The sequence below is a fragment of the Pteronotus mesoamericanus genome, unplaced genomic scaffold (assembly GCF_021234165.1).
Source record: "Pteronotus mesoamericanus isolate MK-2021 breed Mesoamerican mustached bat unplaced genomic scaffold, CSHL_Meso_final contig_56, whole genome shotgun sequence".
NCBI classification, from domain to species: Eukaryota; Metazoa; Chordata; class Mammalia; order Chiroptera; family Mormoopidae; genus Pteronotus; species Pteronotus mesoamericanus.
In genome coordinates this window covers 6,256,533-6,278,193 of record NW_026555201.1, presented here as the reverse complement: position 1 = coordinate 6,278,193, position 21,661 = coordinate 6,256,533, and the positions used below count along the sequence as shown (strand labels likewise).

The 21,661-nt window shown below is 40.7% G+C and overlaps 1 protein-coding gene across 2 annotated transcripts in view; it reads right to left on the bottom strand.

Annotated features, from left to right (window-relative positions):
* Positions 1–3,045: 3,045 nt before the first annotated feature.
* SRGAP1 (SLIT-ROBO Rho GTPase activating protein 1) overlaps positions 3,046–21,661 on the bottom strand; it is a 251,609-nt gene continuing 232,993 nt past the window's right edge. For both annotated transcript variants that reach the window (XM_054580037.1, XM_054580038.1), the window contains exons 17-22: positions 19,476–19,700; positions 16,902–16,981; positions 9,451–9,631; positions 8,222–8,356; positions 7,749–8,088; positions 3,046–3,545 (exon numbers count right to left, since the gene is read on the bottom strand). In XM_054580037.1, coding sequence (XP_054436012.1) covers positions 3,168–3,545; positions 7,749–8,088; positions 8,222–8,356; positions 9,451–9,631; positions 16,902–16,981; positions 19,476–19,700 — 1,339 coding nt within the window. In that variant the 3' untranslated portion in view covers positions 3,046–3,167. The remainder of the gene's footprint in view (positions 3,546–7,748; positions 8,089–8,221; positions 8,357–9,450; positions 9,632–16,901; positions 16,982–19,475; positions 19,701–21,661) is intronic.

The window sequence follows — 21,661 nt, the reverse complement described above, 5'->3', positions numbered from 1 at the left end:
TCAAGGGGCACCTACATTGCATGACGCTGGGTGGAAACATGCAAAACTGCCGAACAACAGCTTTACAAAGGACCCTTCAACATGTTGAAATAACTTAGAGCACTCATCAGAAAATGTGAACTAAGTACCTTTTTCTCCATGCTAATCCATGCCCTGACCCAAACCAAAAGGCCAACTTGGTCACCCTACTTCAGTGAGTTCAGTGGAGGGGACATGAACATCCAGCCATATGAACTGTGGATACATATTCTTGTGTAAGTGGAATCAGGTCGTCTTTGTAGAACCATCATTTCCCCACCATCAGAACAACCCCCTTCCCAAACTGCACACGAGGACCCACAGATCCTTGAAACTGCAGGCATTATCCCCCCACTCCCTGTGCCTCCCCTCGTGCCCTGCGGGGGCCACGCTGTGGCTGTGAGGCAGGCCACGCGCCAGGCAAAGCCTCTGAGCTGCCGAAGCCTCCAATGAGCTGACCGGGTGTGAGTGTGGATACTTTGTGAAGTGGCCACCTTGTCCTGTCCCTGAAATCTGAAGACTTTTACTAAACAGAGTGAGGACAGGTGAGTTCCTCCTGAGTCCTTACTCACGCAGACTCACATCCTTCCCTGGGAATTGGGGGGAAAAAGCCTCAGGATGACAGCAGGGGCTGAGAGGGAAAAGCTAGAGGCAGGTAAGATAAGGGAGTGATGGGACGGGGTTCGGAGCTGTTTCCCAGAAGGCACGGCCTCTGAGGCTCTGAGGGCTTAGAGCAGCGTGTCCTCTGCCATCGCAGGCAGCCAGCCCTGACTGGGCGGCGGAAAGGCAATCCTCGTTCCATCACAGGTGTAGGCAGGGAGGAGACAGGGGGCGGATGATGGGGGAAGGTCTGAGGGATAGAGCTTGGAGTGAGACCTGAAAAGCTATAGTTAAAGCTTAGGAAAGACCTTCCTCTCCCACCTTTTGATACCTTTCGTTAACATCTTACACTTTCATCAAAGATAGAAAATGGTTTCTAAGAATCCTTTTTATTTTAATTTCTAAAAGATTTAAAGTTTCCCTTTCTCCTCTATTACTTCCACCTTTATCCTTTGCTCCTGTTTCCCCATATAGAGACAGAGAGTTAGAAACCGAAGTGAAATCCAGAAAAAAACTGGTAGGTTATTTAGGAAAGTTTAAATTTGCTAGGGAATTTGGGAAGTGTTTAAAAGCGTTAGTGCTGTTCAAAGTTTCGTCTTGGCTGTCTCCACGTGTCCAAGGTGCTGAAGGACCTCGGAGGCTCAAGAGAAATGGCAAGGGCTGGACAAGATGCTAAGCGAGGCCTCTTTTTCAAGATGGGCAAAAAAAGCTGGTTCTGAAAATTAAGAGGTTTAAAACCTTACCATTCCTGGAAAATACTTGGAAAAAAATTCACTATTCAAGACATTAGTGAAATTAGGCTGTAGGCAAGCAACCAGCAGTGTGACTTTGAAAGGTAACTATCTCATTAATTTAATCTCTGTTTGCATTAAAATGATTAGCCTGGCAAACTGAGGTAGATATCCAAGTCATGATCTTGAGTTTATAGTCCAGATCCTCATTCTTTCCCGCATGATGCATTCACGAGTGGGCTGGTAAGGTCCATGCTATGTAATTCTTAGGTGCGCATGCAACTGGCTAGCGGGGAAACCAAACTTAGAAGGAAATCAGTGGTGGTCCAGATGGGTTAGTTGTGGCCATCCATTTATCTTAAAATACAAAAAAGTCTCTTCATGAGTAAGTTCAATGACAGAAGAGATGAAATGCTCATAGGTTTACAGATGATATAAGCTGCTGCTGGTGGGAGAGTGGTCATTTGTACCTTAGTAAAAACACCTGAATTCAAAGCAAACTTTTTAAGATAGAAAAAAAACCCAGCATGAATATGGGCTAAAGAAAAATCATCTATGTGCATGGAAGTCAGAGAAAGAGGGCCCCTCATGGAGCCGGGTGACTGTTAGTTATATAGAGACCACACGTGAAAAGGAAAAAAAGTCATGGTTCCAAGGTTCAAAGTTGGGAGGAAACGACCCTGGAACCATGACGTAATCCTCCACTGTGGCCGGCACGGCTCATTCCAGTACCATGGCCTGTTCTGGGTTGGCTCAAAGAGCCAAAAGGAGAGGGGAAAGGTGGGGATTCAATGTAGGATCATCAGGACTCTGCAGCATGTTTAAAGGAGCCAAGGTCATTCAGTCAGAACAGAAGGCTGAGTGAACCAAAGACCTGTGTGCTGTCTGCTTTCTCCGTTTCCACAGAGGAGAACACAGGGGTTTAGGGAGCTGGAAATATTTTCTAGGCAGCTATTGAACCACAGATCTCTGAAGGAGTTTGTGGAGTAGTGTAACCAGAAAGTCTTGAAAATTAGACTGTTCTGGTCCTTTGTGAATGCACGGGATGGTGTTGGAAATCTTCTGGGCCTGGCTAGGCTTGTAGAAAGAGTCACATCGATAGCTCTGGAGAACTGTCTCTCTCTCCTTCCCCAGGTTTAGTTCAAGCGGTAACTAAAGAGGTTCTACCCTCTTCTGCTAGTCTTTAACCTGGACCCAGGACAATGACTTACTATGAAAGAGGCAGTCATCCAATCATTCAGGCTGTGGGCTGAAGGTCCCACTGGGAAGGTCCGTCACACTCTGACAATGGCAAGTCTTTAGCATGAGCTGAACCCCACCCCCTTGCATGGAACCAGAGGTGCTGTCAGCTGCCAAACAATGCCATTAACACCTTTCAGCCACTGCCCCAAGTGCCACAGACCAACACTAGTTATACTCCAAAGCCTGGGACTCAGATTCTCGTGCTTTTGGACTCAGACCTTTCTGACTCACCCAGACTACACTAAACCGGAAGCGCTGTACAATGCGAAGAGCGGAGTGGTGTTGCCTTCATTACAAATGGTGCAGCATTGAATTTTCAAGTAAGTCTAAGTGTGTCTATTGTCTTTAAAATGACATATGTTCAGTCATTAAAAAAAAAAAAAAAGGAAGAACTTACAAAATACAAATGCCCGTGTTATCTCGGCTAGTCTCAGATGTTACATTTGAGAACATAGAAAAGCCAGAAGATCTCCAGTTATAAGCACAAAACTAAGGAAAGGTATCGGTCGTTGACTTTTGTCACTAATCCATTTTCTTTTTTTAATCACCTCCTCGTATGCCCTTGCTCAGTGGTTTTTACATTGTGCAAGACTTGTCTGCTGGACCCTGGGAAGGAGGTGCAGGTCCTATGGTAGGGTTTGTTTTTGGAAGAACAGCAGGTTTTGGCCTGAGGGCTGGAGGTTTTAGCTGCACACCCATCCTGGGCGCTACCATAGGTTTGAAAGTACTCATGGTATCACTGGAGGAACTAGTGCTTCGTCGAATCTGAGGCTCTGAGCTCCTGAGGGCAACGTTGTGCAAGGGGCTGAGAGATTCTGTGGACGTGGCAGGGGTGGGAGAGTTTTTAACTTGTTCTAAGGTATCCAGGACCACATCCGGGGCGTGCTTTGCGGTACTCTGCCTCTCCAGTTCTCGGAGTTCATTCAGAGCAGTGTTCATTGTCTCTTCAATGTCCTGTTGCAAAATCATTAGAAAGGGAGAGAAAACAAACTGATAATTAATATTAATGCACAGAAACCCACATATTTCATTTCAAAGCAAATAGGCCAGCAAAAGCATGAATGTTTTAACTTCAGAGGAGGTAGAAAATATATAAACATAATTATTTTGACTCTGAATGTTCAGGAAACCACAATGCAATGGCTCCTGAGCTATTTATCAAACGTTTGCTGTTCTAAGGCACAAGTTACCCTTCTGGTGGTTTCCACCTTACATGCTGACTTTTTATATAGAATTCTACTTCACTTTATGGTGAAAGGTAGCTTAAGTTCTGATACTGTAACAGTTTCTCAAGAAACAAAAGTGAATTGCAATAAAAAGTCAGGTTTCTTTCATTCATTCAACAAATAATTGTTGAACACTTACTATGTACTTTGCTAACTCCTAGCAGGTCTTCAAAAATCAGTGTAAGCGTTCCCCTAACCATCATGACCAGTGGATCACAATGGAAATGGGACTTCCCATAGAGGGCATTTTTGTAACACTGTGCGTGTGTGTGTGTGTGTGTGTGTGTGTGTAAACGCCATAACAATGGAGTGGCATTATTGGCGCTTGGTGGGCAGGGGCCAGACAGACTGGCTATCTTGCAAGTGTCCTAGAGAGCTTACACACAGTAAACTGTCCCGCAACTTGTTCAACTTTTGAACGTCCTCCAGAGATTTATGTGGATGAAAATCTGTTTATACTAATCTGAGCCTAGAACCTAATTCTTTCTTATATGTAAACATAAGATATATTTTTAAAATATTTTATTTATTTATTTTTAGAGAGAGGGAAAGGGAGGGAGAAAAAGAGGGAGTGAAACATCGATGTGCTAGAGAAACATTGATTGGTTGCCTCTCGCATGACCCCAACTGGGGACCTGGCCCGCAACCCAGGCATGTGCCCTGACTGGGAATCAAACTGGTGACCTTTCGGCTCTCAGGCCGGCACTCAATCCACTGAGACACACCAGCCAGGGAAACATAAAATATTTTTTTAATGGTGTTAAGTTTTCTAGGAATTAAAAATGATACTCAATTTTGATTGTGATTGACCCCACCACTTAAGAAAAATCACACCACTAATGGAAATACCTTTCATGGAATTTGAGTTAAGATTAACTTTAATACTTTAAATCAATGTGCATTTTAAATTTTTTTAATTTAAATTTTTTGTTTAAAGATTTTATTTATTTATTTATAGAGAGAGGGGAAAAGAGGGAGACAGACAGGGAGAGAAGCATTGATGTGAGAGAGAAACATCAACTGGTTGCCTCTCGAATGCGTTCTGACCAGGGACCGAACCGGCAAACCAGGCATATGTGCTGACCAGGAATTGAATTGGCGACCTTTCGCTTTGCAGAATGACGTCCAACCAACTGAGCCACACTGGTTAGGGCTCAGTGTAGATTTTTATTGTATTTATGTTAATTCCACATGTTGGTGAAAGCATCTCACTATTTCATTTGCCTTCTAGTGTTGTTAAGCATGAACTGAAATACATTTGCTTTAATATTTACTGCCTTTTACTTTCCCTTTATATTATTATATGCAGATTCATATATATTTTTAAATTAGGTATTTTATCTATCAATTTATTTCAAATACTAAAGGGGAAATTACAAAATATTTTCTTCAAATGTGGAGTATGCTCCATCAATGGGTAAATGGATACGCCAAATGCGGTATATACAGACAATTTGGCCTTAAAAAGGAAGAAAATCCTGCCACATGCTACAACATGGGTGAAACTTGCTGATATTATGTTAAGTGGAATAAGCCAGTCACAAAAGACAATTACTGTATGGTTCCGTTTCTACAAGGCAGTCACACTCTTAGACTAAGCAGAAAGTACAATGGTGGTGGCCCAGGGCTGGGGAGGGGGGCAAAAGGGGCGTAGTTCTTCAGCGGGTATACTGTTTCAGTTTTACAAGATGGTAAAGTTCTGGAGATCTGTTTCAAAACAATGTGAATGTACGGAAATGTACAGTTAAAAATGATTGACAGTAAACTTTACAAAATGTTTTTAGCACCCATGCACACAAGAACTGGAGTACGGCGTGAGGTAGGGTGAGTGGAGGACCTCTTCCTTCACTCGCCTGGAGGGTGGCCCCCGTGGCAATGCACTGGGGTAGCTGCTTTCCACATCTAAAGCCCTCAATGGACTGTAAGCACCTTCAGGCAGTGGCTGGCTCCTGATCTAACTTTGTGTCCATAAAGCCTAGTATAGGACCTGGCATACAGTAAGTGCTCAATAAAGTCTGGCTAAATGAATAAACCAAAATATGATGATCCCATATGGATATTGTAGTTAAAAAAAACTGCATCAGGGATTCCACTGATTTGTTTAATGAAAGAATTTGCAAATTTTTTTCGTGTGTATGAACACTATGATGGCAGGCTTAGTCGTCCCCCTGGGAAAATCTGGAGCGGAGAGATGGAAAGATAAATAAAGGACACAGCTGGAAGCCATTTTGTGAGGATGACATCACTTTTCAAGTGATTACTTTCATATGTGACTTCCATTTGATGCTAAGCATATGGATTTGTTTTTATAACAAGTTTTTGCCCCAGAGAGAATGTAGAGAGCCTTGTTTATCTGTTGAGTTTTTGTTTTTATGATTTACAATGAAAGGATTTCCTGGTTCTAGAAGCAAAATGGTTATTAAACAGATCTTATTAGATCTTCCCACCCCCCGCCCCGCCCCGCCCCTAAGTCCCCCTGTCTCTGTAACCCAAATCCCATTTCCCCTGTTTATTACAAGCAGCGGTGTTAGGGCTTTCTCAATTCATTAGTCAGCTATAGTCAAATGTCACTGGTTCTCAACAGGCCTCAAAGGGTCCTGCATAGATAGCACTTCAAATACAGAAAACCAGAAAGGTCAACAGTCTTTTTGATATTTGTTGAAAAACTGTTATGCACTTAAAATTGCTTTAATTTTTTAAAATAACACATTAAACGTACACAATCTAATTTGCTATCCAAAATTCTTTTTAGTTAGGACACTGAAAATATCTTCAAAATGTGTCATAACAATGCAGGTTTTCTTGGGTGCTTTTTATGAAAAATAATGCATCTTTAATACTTCCCCATGTTTGTTCCATTCATTTCTCATTCACTTTCTCTTTTGTTCTATTTAGCTTTAAGGCTTCAGTGATAACTGCACGATGCTTTAAACTACTCAAATGGTAAAGTCTGAATCTATTCACCTCCTTTGTCACTGGCTACAAACACATTAAAAAAAAAAATCTTCACCTGAGGACATATTTATTGATTTTAGAGAAGAAGGGGTGATGGGCATGGCGGGGGGGGGGTATGGGAGAGGGAGAGAGAGAGAAATCAATGTGTGAGAGAAACAACAATTGGTAGCTTCCTGCATGCATCCTGACCAGGGATTGAACGCACAACCTAGGTACATGTCCAGACCGGGGTTTGAACCTGCAGCTTTTTGGTGAATGGGACAACAACCAACTTAGCCAGCCAGCCAGGGCCACATAATTTTTGATGGCCTGCTGCAAAAAGGACCAGAGGGATAAAAGGTAGAACTATGGGAAAATCAATTATCCAATAATATTGTTTTATGGGTATTTTTACTTTGTCAATTCTGATCATTAGGAAAAACTACAAAGCCCCTCTGGGCAGTCCATGTTGGGAAGTGAAGACACACGCGCATTCAAGAGAGACATAGTATACAGATGTGCTGTTCTTCAAACAGCTAACCATGATTTCTCATATTATTTATTGAGTGATCAATCCATTACTTCCTATACTAAATTTTTTTGTTTCTGGGCTCTCCGTTCTGTTCCATCAATTAGTCTGTTTACCTACCTTTAGCATGCATTTAGGATCTGGTAGGGCTAGTCCTTCCTCATTATTCTTCTTTGCAGAATTTTCCCATCTATGTAGCAATGATACATTTGATTGCCCTGGGTCCTACATTTCTGCCACGACTCTGTTTAAATCAATATAAACCTAATGTACTTGGGCCTCTCCAGTAACAAATGGTTCTTCAAGCGATCCATAATGAGGCCTTAAATTAAAGAATGGGCTAATTTCCTTCCTGTTTTCATTAGCTGGTTCTATATGAAATACACGCTGCAAAAAAGTAAATCCTACATACCCCCTTCATCACACCCCACGTACTTAGCATGCACTGTTCCCTTAAAAGCATCCGACCTGAGCGATTGTCTCTGGGTCCAGTGGCTTGTGGTCACTGAAGCCTGAGTACTGCCCCGATGACGTGGACCTTCTAATAGGAGGGCTGTCGATCTTCTTGAGGGAGTCGTGCCGGCTGATGTTGGTCAGGCTGCCATGGCCTGGCCGGCGCCTCCTCTCCGGACTGTCGTTGTTGAGACCACGGCTCTGCAGCAGGCCCCGGGGGTGACTGGCCAAATTTGGGGACCCCAGGTCAACGGAGGAGTTGGAAAGAGCATGTGGGGGGTGGAGGGGACAATGGCCATCACTGGTTCTACCAGGACGCCTTCCTGGAGGGGGTGGTTCTCCTCTTTTTCTTTGCCTGGACATAACACAGAGAGAGAAAAGGAGAGCTTATTACACTAGGTGATCCTGCAAAAATGTGGGTACTGTGGTTCCTCACAGCCCCCGGGAGAAAGGGATGCTCGGGAGCCTAACCGTCAGATTCCACCTACCTGGCTAAATAGCCATCAGGATGGCGGTCTGTCGGCGAGTTCATGTCCTTGGATGAGGACTTGTCTTCTGTGACTGGCCCACTGCTGGCCTCGCTGTCGGCTTTTTGGCTCAGAGTGTCTGAAAATGTATCATCCCTGAAATAGTGAGAAGCAGGAGTGAGGGCCTTTTGTTGGATAAATAGGAACAACAAAAAAAAAGCAACAGTATTTATGTATGTAAGTCTCGTATTAACATAACTTTTTAATTTTCATTATAGAAATAATACAATTTCATTGCAGAAAAAGTGGAAAATTCAGATATTAAAAAAAAGCAAAATAACCATCACCCATAATATAACATCCAGAGACAGCTACTGTTAGGATTTTTAAAAATGTACTTCTACACTTTAAAAAATGCCTGGGATACATATTGACAAGGATGTTCATATAAAGGGTGGGGCTCTTGAATTATTATTTATTAATTATTGTATTATTTTCCATATGAACTGTAAACCTACTTTTGCCCAACCCTGTACATGTATAGTATTTACATTATAGATGCCTATGTTTATATATTTTAGATACATATGACTAATCTGTATATACACACAATGTTTCTTGGATTCTGAGGTACACATTTAAACATTTCTAAAATGAGTTTGAATCATTTGTTTATCTTATATGTTTTATGTGGTATATCTTTCCCTTGCAAAGCTGTTCTTAAATTAGTGCTGCATGTGAAATACTATATTCACTAAATAGAGATTTTACTGTACATTTCACTTTATTACATACTTCTTTCACTTACATATTATGACCATCTTCCCATCTCTTTAAGTAATTTTGAAATTAGAGCTTCCTCAGCAAAAAAAACAAAACAAAACCAAAAACACACCCCCAAAAATGCCTGGAGAAGATACTTTTTATACTTTAGGTCAGTACCTTCTCTTCTGGGAATGTAGAACTGAAATGGTAGACAGACACCAAAAGGGAAGTGCCTCTGTTTCTGCAATTAGCAGCGTCACCTCTCACTAGTCCTTGCTCTCAAGCTCCTGGTAGAGTTTGGGAAACGAAAACCTAAATTTCTGCTATCAGAGACCCATGAGCAAGGCGCAGAACTGTGCCCGGCTCAGAAGTGTTAGCTCTGTGACCCCACCCTGCTCCTCTCTTACAAGCTCGAGGGCAGTGTGGGGACCGAGCTGAAGTCTCCCCTTGGGAGCTCCCCGGCGATCAAAGTGGGGACTACTTACATGTCCTGCACCACGATGTACTGGTGAGGCACAAGCCCGTCGATCCCGTTGTGCCTGCCTTCCCACCAGTCCTCGGACGCGCGGTGATACAGCAGCAGGGACGCTCCCTTCTTGAAGGACAGCTCTCTGGCAGATCGCCCAACGTAGTCAAACTTGGCTATGGCTTCTATTGGCTCACATTCTACAAAGAACACACCAGAAAGTGGTGAGGGACAGGGTTGTTAGGAAGGCATGATACACTATATTAAAGGTCTAAATGAGGCCTTAGAAATAAACAAGTCTATTTTAATATCCAGACAGGACAAGAGAATGAACAAATCATTGAGAAAGAGAGAATGAGGGTGTTAAAAAAGGTATAGAAAAACATTCTTTGGCTGTCAACAGTTTTTCAGGCAAAGAAAAATTCAACATTAGATCTTAATTTCCCTAGCCTCTTACTAGAGATACAATTGCAATCTAATAAAAAATATTTTAAACTTTGTGATATGATATATAAGATCTCTCCTTGGGCTGTAATATCCTCCACAATGGCTCCAATATTATTTTGACACTGATGGAGTTCCCTTGCAACATGTTAATCCCACTTATAATGTGGAAAAAACCACTAACCCAGAACACTAGGAAGTACATGTTCTACTTGCTTATTTTAAAAAAATCAAGTTTACAAAAATTGCCACATTAAATACTATTTGAATACATTTAATTTCCTCCTCTACTTTTTTTGCACTATCAAATCTTCAGACTACCACCAACAGTAAAGGCAACTTTGTTTTCTCTAGTATCAGCAACAAACTCTGGATATCACCTATGAAACAAGCATAACTTAAGACTGTCCAGTACTGTAATTAAAAGACCAGATTCAAAACCTATTATTTTCTAGAGATCAAAGGATACCCAAGGGAATTATAGTGAGTGAAAATAGCCAATCTCAAAAGGTTATATAGTGTAGGGTTCCATTTACACAGCATGTTTCAAAGGACATAGTGTTGAGAAGGAGACGCCATTAATGGTGCCCAGTGGTTGGGGTCGGGGAGGCAACAGAAGGAAAGGCCACGGCTGTAAAAGGGCAGCACCAGGCGCTCTCGTGACGGACCTGCTCTTTATCTTGAATGCTGTCGTGGTCACGCACATCTATACATGTGATAAAACTTAGAGAACTAAACACACACACAAATGTGTGCATGTAAAACTGGTAACACGTGACTATACGGTGAATGGGTTATATCAATGTCAATTTCCTGGTTGTGATATGATACTATAGTTGCGTAAGACATTATGATTGCTGCAGGAAACGGGGAAGGGTATATGGAATCTCTGTACTGTTTCTTACATTGGCATGTGAATCTATAATAATCTCAAAATAAAAAAGGTTAAAAAAGATACTGAATTCTCGGCCTAGAACTTGAATTTCAGCTCTGATCCAATTCTGACACAAATATTGAAGGCAAATAAATGGACACATTAAATTAAACAACTATAGGAGGTGCTTTTTGTGATTTGGCTTATTGCAAAAAATCTTTCTATGCAGGCAATATGGTCTTTCTTCCTCTCTCCCACCATTACCCCATCCTCTTCTCTGCTGTCAACCATAGGTGAATAAACTTCTAATCAATGATAAATAGAACTAAAAAGGGCCAATACAGGTGGTATAGACTTAGAGAAACATATCTGTGCTATAAGCAATACCTCATTTGCTGAAAACTGAATATGTATTAGTTTCCAAATACTCTAGAATATATATGTGCATATAACAGATTAAAACCTACCTATCCATCAGATACTTTCTCAGGAAATTGTCTTCTGTTTCCCTTGTAACAAACTTTCTCATTTAAAACAGTTAATTTTTTCTCAAAGTTCATTGCAGTATCTTCAGTATCTGTTGTACTTATATCGAATAACTGCCCAAGAAGTCCTTTGCTAGCCAACTACGCTTCTTTCTCACTTGATAAATTCAAACATTCTCTAGGATACGTAAGGCAAAAGCATAAAAATCAACAAACATATTGAAAAAGCTTGGGATTTGCCTTATCTGAAGGTTGTGGGTGAATTTCAGCTATCCATTTAAAGTAAAGACAAAAAAAGCACTATCTTTTTGCTAGTAGATAATTTTTAAGGTGAATAATATTTAATATTGCACTATAATCTGCATGTAGTATACTTCTCAGCAAAGTATGTGTAAAGATACTTTTAAAACAACAGTTTAGTCCTTTAACAATTGACTGTAACTTTACATTGTATGTTAACACCCTGGTATTCCCTCCTAAAATTATATTTTTTTATTAAAATAATATACACAGCAGCTTTATTAAATATCTATCAGTCTGCTTCATAGAGGAGGAATAGAACTTTACATTCAAAGAGACCAACTTTTTAGTTTGTTCTCAACTTGCAGATGCATAATAAATCCTGGTTCATCTGAGATGACAGATACCAAATTGTTTACTGCAGTTCTCTCTGGGGGATACAAATAAACATAGCCATGGAAGAACAAAGACATGACAATTTATTTTTAAAAAAAAACTTCACAAGCCCTGGCTGGTTAGCTCAGTTGGTTAGATCAGGGTTCGATCTCTGGTCAGGGCTCATATAGAGTCAACCCATGAATGCATAAATAAGTGAAACAACAAATAAATGTCTCTCTCTCTCAGATCAATTAAAAAAAAGGAACTTCATGACATATAATTTGTAAATTCCTGTGTGAACACCCCCATGTATTAAAATTTTGTTTTGTTGAAAAAAAGAAATGAAAAGAAACCAGCCCATAACATAGTGTAGAATCCATATACTTGTCAATGGGAAATGAAGAGAGAACCATTAACATTCTTTAATGCCATTCATTCATACATTGTGAATGCTGGCCAAGGGCTATTTAAGACTATTTAATAGGTATATAGATATTTTATCATAATTCCATAATCATAACCTCTGTGCTCATTATCTCTTTTTTTTTTTTGAGACAACTAGCAACAGGATTATCAGTCTTTGCTTATTTAGTTCAAATGTGGAGAGGTTATGAAAGAATGACCAGATGAATCAGAAGGACACTTTACGGGTAACCCTCCTACATTCTAAGCGATTTCATTATTTTATTTTGATTCTTTCTATTCCCCTGAGAGTCATTTCACAGTCAGGTGTCAATCATAAGCTATTTATACACATCTCAGTCTAGTCACTGCCGAACAAATCAGTCTCGGGGCATGGCAACACACCATATGCCTCTTGCAGAGACAGTAACGTGGCCCTTTAAGGTTGGGCAAAGACTGTAGCATGCTGCTTTACCAATACCAATAACAACAACAGTGTAATATGATAGCTTTGTTTTTCTGCATGGTTATTATGACTTTGTGTAAAGGGAAATAAAATTCAGTAGAGCTGATTTTCTGGTTGCCTGGTGCTATCAAGTCTTATATTTACATGTCTTCTAATTTTACACAAAATGCTAGGACATCACACTTTCTTGTTGGGACCATCCTGTCCCTGACACTTACCTCCTCGATCTGTTACCCACTACCCTTGCCGACGATGGCTTTGTGCTGTGACAGCCTCTCTTTTGGAAACAAAACCTATTCTCTTTATAACCATGACAGAAAAAACAAAATAAATACCTGAGCAATCAAAAAGATAATCAATACTCTAGTTAATTTAGTTACAGGGCTTTAGGGGCTGGCTGTGGGCAAGGGTGTCTGTCTTTTGTAAGTAATGCTTTTCTTTAGCAAAAGCAGGTGATCATGATCAAAATGTTATCTAAAACACACGGCCCTCAGCAAAGCTTTTCTTTTATAGTCGAGAGGTAAGAACAACTGACAGATGGCACGGTGGTGAGACTGATGTTTGGGAAGAGAGCCAGGCGCTTTGTCTTGGCTTCTCCTGCCCCTGGGGAAAGCAAGGAAACACTTACAGGAGTCATCAGTGAGAATGGAATGAATCATGTGGAGAAACAAAGAAACTGAAGACAAAAGAATAAATGGTGGCAGAGGTAGGACTCAGAGACTTTCAAAATAGATGGTCACAGCTCTCACTTTAAAGATTATCTCTTAAGCTCAGTTCAGAAAATATCTACTCATCCTACCGTTTTTTAAAGGAAAAAAAAAAGATTTTATTTGTTTCTTTTTCTTCTAGAGAGAGAGAGAGAAAAACATCAGTCAGTTGTCTCTTGTATGAGCCCCAACCGAAGACTGAAACTGCAACCCAGGCATGTGCCCTGCTGGGAACCAAACCAGTGATCTTTCGCCTTGTGAATGATGCCCAACCAACTGAGACACAACGGTCAGGACAACTCATCCTACTTCTGAAACACAAAGGAACTTCCCTGTTGTAGCATGGGGTGGACGCACTAGACACCCTGATTACCCTCTTGCTGAAATCAATTAAAAACATTGGATTAAAAAAAAAAAAACACCTTTGTAATGGCATTAGTAAGCTATCATAACAGTAAGGAATACTGAAGACCAAACACTCATTAAAACTGGGAATCCAATGAAGTAAACAGAACACTAGAAAATGTGAGTCAGAGTTTACCTCGAGGGCATTTTCCCTGCCTGGTTAACTTAAGCTTTCATTTCATAGAAAAGATTAAGTCTAGTGGCTGGCTTAGTATGCAAAATCTAAGCTCCTCGCCACCCCCATCATATCTCCGTGTCACAGCGAACTTCTAGCCCTCCATACTTCTCCACAGATATTGAACACCCCACCCCACTCCACTTCCCACTCCTGAATTTAAGGAAATCATCGATTTCAAACCCTGGACCAAATCACCTCTGAGAATTACAACTACATCCCAGGCCTTAGGCAGGTTTGCAGATTCAGTTCATACTACCTGGGTGGCCTGGACAACCTCAAACGAAAAATTCAATGTGGTCCCAAGCCGGATGTGCCCCAGGCAGAAGTAAACGCACACCCCCTCTGGAGGAATTAACCTTCGATGGGGCCAGAAGGAATTCTACAATGTTCCACAAATATGTAAAAAAATTACAAAATACACCAGAAAATCAGATTCAGTGAGCAAGAGCCAGGAAGACTGCAGATATTGGAAAGATCAGACACATGATCTGAAACAATGGAAAGGATTAATATTATGAGTACAGAGCAAACGACTGTAAAATGTGACCAAGCAACAAACACAAAAGTGAACCCCACATAACTAGTGGAAAAAGAAACCCAGCGAATGAATACAAAGCAGATTAGTCACAGGTGAAAAAAGACTCAAAGGATCATGCATGCAGCTGAAGAGGCACTATGACAAAAATGACAGCCTTACATGCTCATAGTAATAAAGGGTTTGAAAAGTAATGTTAAACATTAAGCTCAAGATGTCAGAAAAAGAAAAAAATGATCTCTACAGAGAAAAGTGTAGCAGTTTATTGGGAGATATGAAGTAACTAGAAATGTGTTTGTGGACTAGGAGACTGAATATTATAAAAATCTCAATTCTCTCCCTATTAATATAGTATTATCAGTGTAACTGCAGTCAAAACCCCAACAGGTTTTTAGTTGTTGTTGTTGTTGTTTTTTTTTTAAGAACTTGAAAAACTGAGTCTAAAAATTATGTAAAATTGCAAAAAGGCCAAGAATTGTTCAGGACAGAGTCAGGGGTGATGATCTGCAATACACGGAGGTCTATTGAAAGGTATCAAAATTAAGACAGTGATATAGGAATAGATGGTAGACCAGTGGGAAAGAACAGAGCCCAGAAACGGACTCATGCGTAGAAGGCCCCTGATCTGTGACAGAGCTGTGGGCCCGTGGAGAAAGGACAGTCAATGCTGAGAGGGTTGGGACAACTATGGATGAAGAAAAAGGAACGGACCCCATACTTCACACCGCGCCTCCAGATAAGTTCCTGGTAGAATAAAGATCTGTGTGTGAAAAACAAAGCCTGAGAAGATTTAAGAGAACCTGGGAGAATTCTCTCCATTACCTCAGGGCACAGAAGGATTTCTTAATGTAGACACAATGTGAAAGAACCTTTAACTCCTTTAAAATTAAGATCCTCTTTTAGCAAAAGACAATAAGCACAGGAAAGAAAAACTACAGAGCAGAAGACATTTGTAAAACATAAAACCAGTGAAAGACCTGACACAGAACCATAATGAACTCTTAAAAAAAAGGAAAAAAAAAAAAAAAAAAAAGCCAAAGAAACTAACAGGGGGCAAATGGGTCTTCATGGGCAAAAGACAACGGGAATTTCCAAAAGGAGAAATCTAAACACATAAAAATGAGTATATCTGTATTAACCCTGTTTTTAAAAATTTTTCTGCATTCTGACATCTGGGGCCTTGTGGACCCTGGAGGGATCCTTCCAGGTCCACAAGGCCCCAGTCCTTCCAGGGTCAGCCACTTCCAACAGAAAGGAAACAACTCGCCCAGGAGTGAGCTTTTCAAATACAATCCAAAAAATCCTGAGCCGCACCTACCACCTCCTCTCTGGGGCTCTCGCATTCTGGGCCACGAGCCACCTGTTCTAATAACCTCCGGGCCGGGCACCAGGCAAGGAGAGGTAGTGTCTGTGCCCCAGAGCCCTTCAGACCTGCTGATCTCGCCTGTGCAGTTCCTGTGGAGACCACAACAAAGGTTCTTGCCCAGCTGCTCCCTCTGCCTCCCTCCTGACAGACCCGGGCGCTTTATCCTGTGGCCACCCAAGGTGTGACGTCATGGTCCTTCCTCTTGGGAACTGTGAGAAACAAAGTATCTTCAATGGCAATTATCTCCTGATCTGCTTTCCTTGCTATACCCCAAATTTTCTATTAATATACTCTATTTTAAAACATCTTCCTCAGTAACCACAGACATGCAAATTAAATCAAGTCTTGGTGAATACGTACAACTGAAAGGCTGATACACGGCTGGCGGAACTGTACATCATTACAACCACTCTCCAAAACAGTTTGGCAACATTTAGTAAAGTTGAAGACACGCTTACTCCTAGGTGGGTATGTCCTAGAGAAACTCCCGTACATTTGCAGTGGGGTGGCTACATGTCCAAAATATTCAGAGCAGCACTGCTTTTAATGGCAAAAAATGGATAACACCCCACATACTCAACAATAATGAAATAGATAGGTACAGTGAAATAGTATACAGTAGTACATTAAATGATTATAACTGTACACTATGAATCTCTGGAACATAATCCTGAATAGAAAAAAATAATGGAAAATGTATACAGAGTATGATTCCATTTATAGAAAGTTCAACAGAATAGAAAATGAAACAACAAACTATTTAAACACACAGACATACAGCCGTTACCCTTGGCGGGTAGGGAAGGCGGTGGGAGCACAAAGGCAGTGACGTCTTTTTTCTTAAATTGGGTGGTGGTTCCACGAGTGTTCACTGTAATGTTATTCTTCATACTCTATACACACCTTTTCTTTCTACCGAATTCTTAATTTAAGCAATTCTTTAAGAAGATACAAAGGCTAGTTTTATAACAGCATGAAGCCAGGGCGTACCATCCTCACTGGTGTGGGGCTCTGTACCAGCGTCCTGATCCACCTCCTCCAGTGTGCCGTGCTCACTGTACGGGCTGTCGCTGCGGAGCAGAAAGAGACATTCATGTGAAGCCAAAGTGGAAAGAATTTCAAAAATGAACAACTGCTACTGCAAGGCAAAACAGGAGACTTGGAATGGCAGAAGAGTTACTGGCCAGCCTTCTCATGGAATGCTGGAGCTTCCAGGGGCTACCTGGTCCTGTGGGAGCGTGTATCTCTTTGCCTCTGGCACAAAGGTTATTTAACAACTCTGTAAAGACAAAGTTAAGTTGCAGAAAACTTGTAGCATTACAAATAGTTCTTATCCATAGAAATGAAAATTTGCTCCGCTCTAGCGGAATATGATTATTGCCCTATAGATGGACCAATTTTGCAAATTCATTTCAACATTTCTTACTGCATGTAAATTGATGGCTCTTTGATTTCTGCTTTGAATTGATTGCATTTTTTCCATCTTTTCTTGACAGATGTTCACTGTATGTTTCTGTGGAGTTATGATTTTATCCTTTGAAAAAACTGGCCCTTTACAACTTCTACCACCTTTCCTCAAATGCATGCAGATAAACAAAATATGCGTTGGGCACAAATATAAACCTGACTTTACTGTAAAAGCCCATTTATACCATTGCTCTGGTTGACAAAAGTAACTACTGAATTATTGACCTTCTGTTTGAAATGAGCAGTACCCATGGAGAACACTATGTATGGGGAAAGACATAATCAAGCTCGTGTTACAGCTGTAGGACTCTTTGTTATGGGGCTTGTCCTCTGTAAAAAAGTAGCAGCCACAAAAAGTCCAAGAGTACAACATATCAAATAATACTGATTGGACATTCACATACTTATTCATTTATCTTCTCGGAGCCAACCTCAGTCAGTACCTTGCACATAGTTAAGTGCCCAAGTAAATATTTTTGCATTGAATTTCATGTGTAAAATTGCTGGATATACTATAGAACTGGCATCTGTCATACTTTGTTCTTAATTTAGAAAGCAGTACTTCTGGAAAGAGTCAACTCTCAGTGTTCTTAAGGCATATGACCACACTGTGGTTTAAGATGATGTTGTGGTTTAAGTAAAAAATAAGTGTGTCTTAGTTACTTAAGATCTTTCAGCTACTTATTCTACTTCTACTTAATCCCTGGTAAGGCAAAGGGAAACAAAGAGTTCCCAGCGGGGTGGAGAATGAAGGCTAGACACTTGTATTTCCAGCTGCTCTCGCATCTGAGCTGCGCAGGGCAGTTTCTGAGACAGGCTAGGAGGTGGCTGTTGAGTGGGAGGACTCCTGTGGGTTTTGGAATCAGGCAGACCCGGGCTGTCTCCAGTTACCACCAAAGGACAGCCTCCTTAACTTACTTGGTAGAGTGATTGTGAGGAGGTAAAAGGTCATATGCACTGAGTAGCTGGCATGCGGTAGGGGCACAAGGAATCAAAGCTACTTTTACTGTATATGATTTCCTAGAAGCTGGAACGTAAACATCAAATAGTGAATGTACACTGTTTAGGGTTTTTTATCATTGGTATTATTCAATTGCCTGCACCCCCTCCATTTTTACCACTTTAATGAAAGGTATCTATACTGCTGCATTTTTTTAAAAGTGATTACCAGAGGGAATGGGGGTGCAGGGAGGTAGAAGAGGGGAAAGGGGGGATAAACGGTGATGGAAGGAGACTGGACTTGGGGTGGTGAACACACAATATAATATACAGATGATGTAGTATAGAACTGTACACCTGAAAATTATATATATATTTGTATTAACCAATGTCACCCCAATAAATACAATTAAAAATAAACTTAAAAAACACATGACAAATTGTTATCCTAACAATATATTACTGTAATAAGTTTGCTCAAAATAACCTTTACTACACTCTAAAATTATTAGAATAATTTTAATAAGAATAAAAATACATTTGGTTGATAGAGCTTCTCTAAAAATGAGAATTTTGAAACCACTTTATATAGAATTAAAACTACTTCAGAATGAAAATAAAATCTCTCAATCCAAACAGTTATCTTTTCTTGACCTAAGTGTAAAAATTAAAATAGCTCTATATAATATCAAAACCTTTCTTCTCTATGAAAGCCATGATAGAGTAGATGTATCTGAGAAGATGTCATGCTTCAGGGAAAGGCAAGGATGAACCTGAGTCTCTCTAAGAGGCAGACCACATTGTCACGGGTCTTAGTGTTCCAGTTTATCTCAAGTATTCCTACTGCTGCTTCTTGTTTGTCAACAGGAAACAATGGCAGTTTACATTCAATTCTTTTTCTTAAAAGCTGACATCTAGTGCCCTGCGTGGTGCCTGGGCGTCAGGACCCACGTCCAGGGATGGGGAGAGCTCCTCACCCCGGGCAGCTGGGGGCCCCGCAGGCTGCCACACAACTCACGCTGGTGGGGCGCCTGGTGATAAACCATGCCACTGTGATACGCTGGAAGTCAGCCCTCAACACAGGGTTTGAAAAGAAAGAAAAAATGTTGTCTTTCATAATTTTTCCAGGGGGAGAAGGACTAAAATTTTTGAACTTACCAGTAGTCATCTCCAGCCATACATTTCTCATAAACAGGGCCGTCCAGCTCTTTAGCATCTGGGAAAATAGTCTCATGGTGGATGATGATGGTTTTGACGATTTCATTCACATGAGCCTGGCAAGACACCTGATCCTGTATTTCTGGCACAGGCATCAATGTAGGGCCAAAGCAAATGGCCAGGTTATAAGGGTCCATCATGTTCTCATCACTGTATTGTGAAAGGCTTTGAAAGGAAGCAAGGAAGGAGTTATAAAAGAATAAGAGGGAAAGAAGAAAATTGATGCTTAACAAGATACTCCATATTTTGAAAACTAGGGATCTAAAATACTTTCCTTGTTTTCTGTTACTAGAATAAAATGATACTACTCCATCCTACTTTCAGTTGGCTCAGCAAACACTGAAGAAAGTAAAAAGACTTATAACCTTTCAACCAGATGGAAACTGAAAGGGGAATGTAAGTCCTACTTGCTTAATTAAGTAGCATTTTTCAAAGCCACAAGGGAACTTAAGATAATCTCTACTACAGTGGAAACTGGAATCAACTAAGTGAGTTTCATTTGTAAACATTATGGTCAGGCTCTAAGTGCTGCTCACGTAAATCTGGGAAGGACAGTAGCAATTCCATAATGCTTTATGGAGAGCTTTAAAATTGTCCGCCCACTACTCAAAAACATCTCAGATTTCACTTTTCTCGTATAATTCTTGAGGAAAGCTTAGAGGAAAACAAAGCACCTATTCTTTGTAACCACTGAGAGAAAGCAAACAACTCCGGACTCTGTAATTTGCTTTTGGGTAAAACTACCAACACTAAAGGAAGAGAAGGGGAAAAGAATCCTAAATTCTTTCATTCCATTTAAAGGTGAGACACTACAAACTTTGGGGAGATTTCCAGTTGTCTACTACTAATTTCTAAATTCTACTCAGTGGATATTTGTAAGATATTTTCCACAGGTGACTCAAAATAAACCAGCTTTTTATTGCTGTGTGTCTAACACATGAGCAAGGCACTGTTCCAGAGAGAACCTAGAGATGCTATCTTTCAGTGTATAAAATGTCGATCTTGAAATGTAAAATCCACTTGCACAGATGACAAATGGAAGGAGAAAGAAGATACCAAACTACCTTTGTGAGACGGTGACAGACACAAAGAAACTGAGAAACCACATGACATGATACTTTACCCTCTTTTGGAAATAAGATAGCCTAGAAAGCAGAATACACAAAAGCATAATTTCCACAGCTAACATATGTCTTTCCCTTCTGCCACTTCTCGAACATACAATCTTTTAAAAAAAGTTCACAATAACAGTCATGATCATGTTACAGATCATCTTGAAAATGGATGCAGGAAGGCGCAATGAGATTCAGAATAAGAATGGTCTAATTTTCCAAAGACAAACGTAAGCTCAATGGGAAAAATCACAGTTAATCTTTCTGGGTCTTTAATTCAGTGCTGGCTTGAAAAGCAAAAACTTGACATAAAAGTGTTATTTATCTAGGTTTTGATTTTACAATGGAAAAAGAATAGGTAGATTCTCTTTTCAAAATTCCTGTCCCAAGCCTCCTGCCCCGGGGGCTCAGTCCCGACTCCCCACGAAGGCAAGTGCAGGGAGCCCGGGGGCACCGTTGGGTATAAACGCCGGAAGCCATTGCAGCAGCCTAACTCATGGCACACTCGCCATTTATGGGATGCAGGATGAGTTACATTCAGGTTTCGAGAGCTTCCTTGAGTCACACCCTGCTTTCCTGGTCTGTTGTGGTTTATTGGTTCACAGTTAGCTTTGCTCAGGAGTAGCAGGAGAACCTGGTCAGGACAGCGTGGGTGGAGACGGCCTGCAGGAATGCAAGGCACTCCGTACTGGGAAGCAGGAGGCACACGCAACTAGAGGTGATAATGGCAAGCCCTCAGATTTTACAACTGTCTGGGTGACTAGGCTTAATATTAAAAAAAAAGTTTTTAAAAAATTTTCAGTTACAGTTGACACACAATATTACATTAGTTTCAGGCATGCAACATAGTGATGAGACTCACTAGGCCTACTTCGAGGTGAAAATTTCAAGGGATGGGTATACCCGTAGTTGATACCCAAAGTTTATAGCTTTGGGGGATGTTCTCTTTCACGCCATTATTCATGAATTGATAATATATTTATTTGTCTATTGCTAAGATTCAGGTAATTCCTT